The 10,574-nt window shown below is 35.8% G+C and overlaps 1 protein-coding gene across 1 annotated transcript; it reads right to left on the bottom strand.

Moving 5' to 3' along the window:
• Positions 1–9,141: 9,141 nt before the first annotated feature.
• On the bottom strand, positions 9,142–10,080 carry LOC114609900 (olfactory receptor 7G2-like). The gene has a single exon (XM_028754285.1). It carries the CDS (start codon positions 10,078–10,080, stop codon positions 9,142–9,144), a length of 939 nt encoding a protein of 312 aa, XP_028610118.1.
• Positions 10,081–10,574: the final 494 nt, after the last annotated feature.

Raw genomic sequence — 10,574 nt, 5'->3', positions numbered from 1 at the left:
AGTAGACTTTCTAATATCTAATAAAGTAGAATTTCAACTAAAAGTTATCAAGCAAGATGGGTAAAGACACTTCATATTCATTAATGGAAAAAGACTCAATTTTGAAAATCTATAGATTGGCAGGATTAACATAATAAAATGGCCATTTTACCTAAAACAATCCACAGATTCAATGCAATCCCCATCAAAATCCCAACTCAATTCTTAACAGAGATAGAAAGAGCAATTCTCCACTTCCTGTGGAATAACAAATAACTCAGGATAGTGAAAACAAGTCTCAGCAATGAAAGATCTTCTGAAGAATCACCATCCATGAACTCAGGCTTTACTACAGAGCAATCCTGATTAAAGACTGTATGGTATTGGTATAATGAAAAGCAGGTCAAACAATGGAATAGAATTGAATACCCAGATATAAATCCATCTACCTATGGATATTGATCTTTGACAAAGAAGCCAAAAAGGTACAGTGAAAAAAAGAGCATCTTCAACAAATGGTACTGGTCTAACAAGCAGTCTGTGTGTAGAATAATGCAAATTGATCCATATTTACTACTTTGTACAAAGTGGATCAAGGATTTCCATGTAAAATCAGATACATATTTTTAATCTAATACAAGGGAAAATGGGAAACAGCCTTGAATGTATTGGCACAGTGTTGGAGACACCCAACTTTAAGATAGAGATGCCTTGGACCCCTGATAACAAGGAAAAAAAAACCTTCCAGTAGTACTATGTTTCAGAACACGAGGCTATGGCCTCTTGTGGGTCCCAGTATGAGTTCCGAGAGGCCTCAATGCCTGCTTCTTTGGTGCAAGCAACTCATGATGCCATTTCTCCAACTATTCCTAGTACTTATCATTCTCCTTATCTACTTACTGTTTCTTCTCTTTCCTCCTTCCTTGATTAAACTGGTGTTTGGTGACTTGGCAAGACATAGTTGGAGCTTGCTTGATATCCAAGAGCTAGATGTTACTCACAATATTAAAGTGAAAGCTGCTCATGAATTCAAGAGAAATGTAACTATGGAGGAAACCATAAATTTAGGAAAATTACATCCAATGCAAAATTGGATATGGTGATAGTTTCAACATCTTGGAGAAGTTTAATATGTTAGAGTCACTTGCTCAAGGTGGATATAAAAATAACCTAGAGCCACAAGCAGAGACGAGTAAATCTGCAGCTGTTCTCCCAGTCTTAGTCTCAATTCTGTATAATAAAAACAGGACACTTTTTATTACAAAACTAAGGATGGAACAACAAAAATATATTTCCCAGAAAGTCAGCAATAGGTTCCTTGGGTTCAGGGATGATGGCAGCAGCCCCCTAGGAATTGTCCATACAGGTTAAATGAGAATGCTTTTGTGGACAGACAGATGAGGCCCTGGATGTTTTACTAGGATTGGAGATCTTGTGGGAATAGTGTATGCAACCCCTTACTAGAAAGGGATATTGACGAAGGAATGTGCCCTTTGCTATATTTGTAAGATCACCTTGGAGCAAATTGCCAAGGAAAAGAGAATTAAGTAACAAAGACTATAGCGTTAGCAGTATGCCTTTATGTTTTTCGTTTTTTGAAGCCATACTGTATCATACATGTTTGGAAGATATTGACTTTTAACTGCAATACTGCTGCCCTAGATCTCATTGGAGACTGGTGATTGGGAGATATAAAAATATGTGCTTGCAAAAACTTTTTATGTCTGATATTTTGTAGTTCCTTTTTTTCTGTTCTAAGTCTGTACTACTCTGAATCACACACACACACAAATTGGCATAGGAAAATAGAGAAGCATTTACCCACTCCACTATGATCATTGTAATCCAACATCCTTGTATGATTTCAATATAAGGCTGGGGTTGAGTCAAGTCTCTAGAGCACTCTGACTCCCAAGTTCAGAAGCTCTCATTTTTAGAATAGCCTATCAGCTTATATCTGTACCTCAATTGCATATTTTCCTTTTCACCTACCAGGTATACCTAGTCCTTGATGATTCCCAACTCATGTGAGGCTGGATGCTAACAAGCACAGGAGAAAATTTCCTGAAGAGAACACCAATGGATTAGGATATAAGATTCACCATTGACATATGGGACCTCATGAAACTGACAAGCTTCTATAAGGCAAAGGACATTGTCAACAGGAAAATTCGGCAACCTACTGATTGGGAATATGTCTTCACTAACCATACATCAGATAGAAGGCTAATGTCCAAAATATAAAAAGAACTCAAGAAGTTAGATGCCAGCAAAACAAACAACCATATTAACAATGGAATACTGAGCCGTTGTCCCATCAGTGTTGGGATTCCAGGCCTGTGCCCAGCCAAGAAACAAGCTATCCTTTCACAGCCCCACATCACCTCTTCCTTTATGCTTTTATACCATTTTGATTACATGCATGTATTAAGGTCAGTTCTAGGTTTAGGGTCTAGCAATACAATAGGTGCAAATAGTCAAGGAACAAGCAATACAAAAAACACAAATAGTCAAAGAGAAAGCAAGGCATTAAACCCAATTACGTGAACACTCCAGAGACCACTGTTTCTAAAGGCTTATCAGGATGACCAAAGTATATGAGCCTACTTCCCTATCTTACCCCAAGATCATTTTCATGTCTGAAGCCTACTGCCTTGTTCTAGCCTAAAATTTTGATTCCTATCTGAAATTATTTCTTTTTTTCTAGCCTAATATTTAGATTCCTGCCTGAGATTACTTCTTTGTTGTAGCCGAATATTTAGATTTCTACCTGAAATTACATCTTTCTTCTAGTCTAATGTCAGATTCCTGCTTGAAGCCTACTTCCTTGTCCTTGGCCAATGTCATATTCCTGCCAAGCAGCCCATTTCCTTGACCTCGGCCCATGTCAGCTTCTTGCAAAGCAGCCCCAAAGGCTCTCAATCTCTCCCCCTTTTCTATTTCATCAACAAGACTGAGCCTGTCATAAGTGGTTCTGACAAGAATGCCTTCCTTACCCATTATGGAATATGCATTATCAAAGGCAATGTACTTATGTCTTAGGTTGGTAAGGCTCTGTGCAGAATCTTACCCAGTCTTGGCTTGCCAGCCTGTTAATTTAATAATTATATCGGGGGGGGGGTCTATTTTCAGGTTTAAGCCATGTACTTTGGGTGCCAACATGTTGATGTTGTTAAAGGTAAGTTTTAACATGATGAGCAGGAATAAAAGTATTCCCAGGACAAGAAGGGGGCTAGCCTGATCAAGCTATATATGCCATTGCTGAGGTTTGACCAAAATGGAAATCTGACCTCAGGCCATGGATAATTTTATCGACATTATCTGCAGCATCAAAGATCAACAGAGCAGTATTCTTTATTTGTTTGTTTGTTTGTTTTTGTTTTTTTTCTCTTTGGTTTTTCGAGACAGGGTTTCTCTGTGTAGCTCTGGCTGTCCTGGCACTCACTCTGTAGACCAGGCTGGCCTCAAACACAGAAATCTGCTTGCCTCTGCCTCCCAAGTGCTGGGATTAAAGGCATGTGCCACCACCACCCGGCCAGAGCAGCATTCTTTAAATTCATAACCTCACTATGCAAAGTTAACACACTCAGATAGGTGTTAGGATTATGCCAACAGCTGTCTTTACACCTTTTTCTGGTTATAATGACAATCATTATGAGTTTCAAAAGTAATACTACTCCAATAATATTTGTCATGACACTTGGGATGGATCCTAACTCTTGAACCCTGAACCTCCTTCAGATAATTTGAATGGGTTATAGAGCATCATTCGTTGTTCCAGATACCTATATAAATCCTTTTGTATACTCAATACATTAGTAATATTTTTTTTTTGGTAGATGGTTGACAGAAATATTTGTCTTAACTCCTTGTGTCAATCCTATTGCAGAAGCAGTGGTGCTAGCAATTAATGGAATTAAGTTGTATACTAGCAAAAATCAAGCCTGCTACCCTCTTTCTTCTGCTTAAAACCTGACTCACTTCTTCCAGCACTTTCAAGCTTTTTTCAAGAGCTAAGGTTTTGTAATACTCAGGGGAGTGAGACAAAAACTGGTAATAGACACTCGTAACAGACATGCCAGGTTTCAACACACTAACATAACTGGAAATTATACAGTCAATGCAACTTACAATAAATACTGTAGAAGAGACACAACCAATTTTAGCTTGACAATTAAAACAGCCTTAAAACATGCACTAACTCTTGTTTGAAATCCAGATCCTGTCCCAACTTTATCTCTTGCTATCATAATATCATAGCGAGCTACAGCTAGCTTCCAAATATGTCTCCGACAAAGTCTAGATTCAGTATTCCAAAAGTAGACTCTTATTTCCCATATTGGATTGATTTCTAGACCAGTACATGATTGAATCCTAATAGCTGGTCATCTTTAAGAAGAATATAAGAGACATAATTTCTGTTTTTGATTCTCTATCCCACAAGGTCTAAAACCTTGATGGAAGGCAGCTTGTCCCATCTAGGATATAGTTGAGCAAAGGTGAGTCAGGAACATATATCCAATACAGTTCCCTAGTCACCCTTGTCAGGGCACTCAGCAAGCTCACAGGTCAGCATCATTCTTTGTCTCAGCAACATTATGTCTCAACTTTTTAAAGTTCCATGGCCATGGGACAAGTTCCTTGTCCTTGAGGATTATATCAAATCCCTATAATAATTTGTTGACAAAACGTCTCAATTGCTCAACTACAGTTGCCAGACCCATTATCAGTTTTGTAATTGGATATTTTATTTATTTACCTTTCAATGTTATCTCTTCTCCCATTTCCCCCAAAACCCCTTATTTCTTTCCCCCTGTTTCTATTTCTATGAGGGTATGCTCCCACCATCCTCCCATTCCCGCCTCCCTGTTCTGGAATTCCCCAACACTAGGGAATTCAAAGTTTCAGGACCAAGGTCCTCCACTTCCAAGGCCACCCTCAACTACCCATACAGATGGAGCCATGAGTCCTTCCCTTCGTGTTCTCAGGCTGGAGGTTTAGACCCTGGGAGCTCTGGTTGAGTATTTTGATACTCCTTCTAAGAAGGACCAAAGCACCCATACTTTGGTCTTCCTTCTTCTTCTTGAGTTTCATGTGGTCTATGTGTTGCATCTTATGTATTGTGAGCTTTTGGGTTAATATCCACTAATCAGTTAGTGCATACCATGTGTGTTCTTTTGTGATTGGGTTATCTCACTCAGTATGATATTTTCTAGTTTCATCCATTTGCCTAAGAATTTCATGAACTCATTGTTTTTAATAGCTGAGTAGTTCTCCATTGTGTAAATATACCACATTTTCTGTAACCATTCCTCTGTTGAAGGACATCTGGATTCTTTCCAGCTTCTGGCTATTATAAATAAATCTGCTATGAACATAGTGGAGCATGTGTCCCTCTTGTATGTTGAAACATCTTTTTGATATATGCCAAGGAGTGGTAGAGCTGTGTCTTCAGGTAATACTATATATTTTATTTGTAATAGATTATAAGAGAACATTCAATTTACTTTATTCATAGAGCAAAAATTATGCTGTAATAATTTGATCAGAATTGGAAAGTCTGTTTAACTTTTCCATTACCATTCATAATATAAACAATGTAAATGTACAACACAACATCAAAATGAATACATAATTTTTTGGTTTTATTATTTTATTACAAAATCAAGGTCATCTTCCAAGTTATTTTAATTTTTTGTAACAAAATGAACACCGTGTTTCACTATTAAAGGCTCTAACATGATTTGTACTGAGTAATTTAACCTTGCTTTTAATATTTTGTATATTTAATTGTGGTTTTGTCAAGGAGTATTTTGTTTTTTTCAAAACTTTTATTCAGAAGTACCAATGTGTTAAACATATTTCCACACAAATTTCTATACACATCTCTCTTCGTATTGCCATGTGATTTTTTTTTTTTTTAACAAAAGTAAGTGGCTAATTTCTGGCATGAGAAAAATATTACCTAATTACCCAGCTGTGAATAAGAATATTCAACTTAATACTTCTCAAAATCCTCATTGTAAATAAAAATTGAAAATTTAGAGTTTTAAAAATGAATATTATTCTCATTATTTTCAAGCTTTGAGCTTGTTTTCATTCACTATGTTGCTTATTCATTATTAATTACTATGAATACGCACCCTCAATTGTTATTTAAACAAAAATCAGTACAACCATCTCAGAAATTTCCCAATGAATAATGTCTCAACAAACTATGCTTTTCTGCTCTTCTATAGCCACTCCTGTATATAATGTATACTTTGAACAAAACAATCAGCTACCATAGACTCCCAACACTGTCACTGCAATCCTCATGTTTTTTGCTTCTCCGTCTAGTTGATTATGCTATGCTTAAACAACATTCTCAGTTCTTTTTTCACCAGACCTAGAATGATGGGGGTGGGATACTTCCAGTTCATAAATAACCCATACTATACATACTATCTTTGAAAACACCCTGTTATCACCTTTTTAAAGAATCCCAGGACTTGGTTTGTGTAAAACCTCACAGAAGGAGGGCCTTTCCTTGGGTATCATCCCACACTGGGGCTCCTAGTCCCATCAGGTTTCCTACTGAAGCACAATCAAGCAGTAGAAGTAGTGAGGAAGGAGATCTAATGGCAAGGAATAGAGACTGAGACAGCCTTGATCCACTCGTCAGGGGAACCACATGAACACCAAGTTGCACATTTGTTACAAATGTGTAGGTGATCTAGGTTTAGCTCCTGTATGCACCTTGGGTTGGTGTCCCTGGCTTTGTGAGTCCTACCATTTCCTCTACTTTTTTTTAAAAAAAATTGCATCTCAGTTGCACAGTGATCAGTTATAATAAGTAATTGAATTTTAAACCTTAAATATTAACATGGATAAGAAGTTTCAAAATGGACAAAGCAATATAAGATTGCTATTGTATTACAATAACTTATACAGGAGATAAAATTATAGCTCACTAGCAATAACACTGCTGTTTCACAAATTCTTGGCTCCTGCTGAAAAAGGCAAAATTCTGTGGGTTTGAATATGTTAGACTTAAGGTATCTTTGTAATATTAGATCTTAAAGTGTTCTCCCTGAAAAGTCCAAACATCTCTTACTAACAAAATTACTGAGATAATCTTCATTTTTGTTTTTTCAGAAATATGACTGATTATATTGACTTTCATTCAGAAGAATATGATTTAGAAATGATGATTTTCAGCAATAAATATGTTGTGTTCAGTCAGGAGCTGAAAGGGATTTTGGCCCCATGAGGAAAACAATAATACCAACTAACCAGAGCTCCCAGGGTCTAAATTACCACCAGCCTGGGAGCATATAAGGAGGGACCCATGGCTCCAGCTGTATATGTAGATGAGAATGACCTTGTCGGGCATAGGTGGGAGAGGAGTTCCTTGGTTCCATGAAAGCTGGATGCTGAGTGTGGGGGAATTCAAGGGTGGGGAGGAGATGGGAGTTGGGGGTGGGTAGGGGCACATCCTCATAGAAGCAGGAGGAGGGGGGATGGAATAAGGGGTTCCTGGGTGGGGGGGGAAGTGGCACAAGGATAACATATGAAATGTAAATAAAATATCCAATAAAAAATGGTCAACAGTATGTCAACATGCTAGAATAATATGCATCAAAAGAAAAAACCTGTGATTTAGGGTACAATTTTTAATTTCTATATGAAACTTTCTACATGAAATTTTATAATAAATTTTTTTCTGCCTTTGAAAGTATAAAATCTTAATAAACACATACTTAAAAACTAAAAAAAAAAAAAATGTTGGGTTCAAAACTTCCTTCCTCCAGCACTTGTGGCATCACCTGGAATTGCTGTTTACCTGACCTTAACATGTGAGGCGTAAGTCATTTAATAGGTTTGAAAACTTCCTCAGTAACTTTTGAATTCACCTTCATTCCATTCAACTGATGCAGATACATAAAATAATATGTCACAGCTATAAAATGAAATAAATGCAAAATGAAAGAAAATTTCAAACAGTTCAGTTAAATAATAAGCACAGTGGCTGAATATGTTTTCTTCAAAATAATACATACAAATGATAAATCAGTTTTAAAAATGGTTCAATGACATTCTAACTATCAGTGAAATCTGTGTAAATCTCATTGACTCACTATCTGAATTAAAATATCAGTTAACAGCCAGTAAAAACTGGCATTTATTCACAGAGAAACTTTATCTTTTATAAACTGAAATGGGTGCCAATATAAAGGTATAAAGACAAATATTTAATGATTGTATATATATTTTCATACAATTGAACCAACACTGTAAACAGTCTACATAAAAAATTAATTTTAAACAGTAATCATTATATATATGTGTATGAAGGAAAATGATATGTAATCACAATAGACTTCTATTTCACCATAAACATAAATTATTATCATTTTATGTAAAATTAATTAAGCTATTTTGGTAAGTGAAAATAGTCAGGCTGAGAATGAAAAATGCCATATTCTTTTATATATATTTGAAAAGCAAAGATTATTTCACAGCAGATAATATAATTTTAATTATGACAAATTTGGAAAGATATATGTGACAGATAAACAGAGAATGGACAAGAATGCAATATATCAGGATCAAAGAACTAACTTCTAATGTACTATGTTTGACAAATTTGAACAACATGAATTTAAATGAGTTTCATTCAGTGTTGTCCATTGAAATTAATGGTAAATGTCGGAAGTAGCACTTTGTCTAATTATTGAGATTAGATCATTACATATTTTCTACATATGTTGAAATGTTTTCTTGCTGTTTTCAAACACATATAACTTCTAACTATATATATTGATGTACATATATCAATAAGATTAACATCCTATCTTTTTGTTATATACATGTGTATATACATATTAATGTATGCATATATACAAATACACATGTATGGTTCACTTTTATATAACACACAGGCACAGACCAATATTCACATACTTTGTTCCTAATTTTGTTACAGAAAAGGAATCAATAACAGAATTGAGATAATTTGTCCACAACAAGTAAGCATAAAAAATGTAATAAATACAGTCTCATGTTATGTCATGCACTCAATTTAGAAGGATTACTAAAGGGATGGTCAGACATTTGGAAATTCCAGGAATCTTGTCAGAGTGATTTGACTATAGGATCTATTCAAAGAAGATAACATATTTATAAAAGAGAAATAATTCTACCTATGACTTTCCTCAAGGCTTCCTTCATATCCTTGTTCCTCAAGCTGTAAATGAAGGGGTTCAGCATCTGAGTCACCACAGTGTACATAACTGATGCCATTGCAGTCATCCTGGGAGAGTCAGTTACTGATGAGCTGATGCACACACTTAAACCTGTTCCGTAGAATAAAGAAATGACTGATAGATGAGACCCACAGGTAGAAAATGCTTTATGTCTTCCTTGCACAGATGGTATTTTCAAAATGGAGGAGACAATTTCAACGTAAGAGAAAATGATCCCAGAAAAAGTAATGCCACCAAATGTTAAACCTGCAATATATATCAGTATAATGTTGATGGATGTGTCAGAACAGGCTACCTTAATGACATGTGTAATTTCACAAAAGAAGTGAGGAATTTCCAAGTTTTTGCAGAAGGACAGCCACAGCATCATGAGACTGAGAAGTAATGCATTAGCAGTGCTACTGAGCAGAGAGATTAGGATAACTAGACGACACAGATACCAATTCATGATGACTGTGTACCTTAAGGGGTAGCAAATGGCCACATACCGATCATATGCCATTGCTGCAAGAAGGCAGCACTCCAGACTAAGAAAAAGCATGGCAAAGCAAGCCTGAGTGAGGCATCCTGCAAAAGTTATGCTTGGATTCTGTTCTTGGATGTTCACAAGCATCTTTGGTATTGTTGTGGTACTTGTGCAGATATCAGTAAAGGAGAGGCTGGAGATAAAGAAGTACATGGGGGTATGAAGATGGAAATCTAAATTGATAGCCAATATTATGAACATGTTTCCAATCACTGTTACCAGGTATATAAGCAGAAAGAGTCCAAACATGACAGGCTGCAATTTAGGGTCACGTGAAAGACCCAGAAGGAGAAAGTCAGAAGTAGTTGTTTGGTTTATGAATCCCATGACTTTCAGATACTGAAAAATAATGAGGGTAATTGTACAGAACAAATGTCCATCAGTTTAAATTTCAAGACTCGCTTCATGAAGTAAACATTCCTTTCCCTTTTTGTTTTGTCACCTCCACTCTCCATCTATATGTGTGTCTGTTCCCACTTGTTTCTCTTACCTTCTGTCTTTGTACTGTTTTCTATTTCTTAATTTTCCCTGTGTCTATTCTTCTCATATAGTATCTGATTTTTTTTGTTTACTACATGCTTCTCTTGTACCACATTATATTAATGAATAAGAACAACATGGTACATTGTGTAGGTGCTTCACTGAAAAAAATGATAAAAGTATAACCAGTGGGATACCACAAAGAAACTTACACTCAATATAAACTAATAAAGTCAATATAAAATCAGATTTCTAGTTAAACACATCTGAATTCAATAGTGTTTCATTTTTAATAAAAAATATACATGGAATTCTCTGAGCAACTTAAGTGTCTTCATTAA

The sequence above is a fragment of the Grammomys surdaster genome, unplaced genomic scaffold, assembly GCF_004785775.1.
Source record: "Grammomys surdaster isolate TR1022 unplaced genomic scaffold, NIH_TR_1.0 125991, whole genome shotgun sequence".
NCBI classification, from domain to species: Eukaryota; Metazoa; Chordata; class Mammalia; order Rodentia; family Muridae; genus Grammomys; species Grammomys surdaster.
Note: the sequence above shows the minus strand (reverse complement) of the source record. Positions and strands in the feature narration are given on the sequence as shown.

Coding starts and splice junctions, on each gene's coding strand:
- LOC114609900 (XM_028754285.1), bottom strand. CDS start 10,080: ATGGGATTCATAAACCAAACAACTACTTCTGACTTTCTCCTTCTGGGT.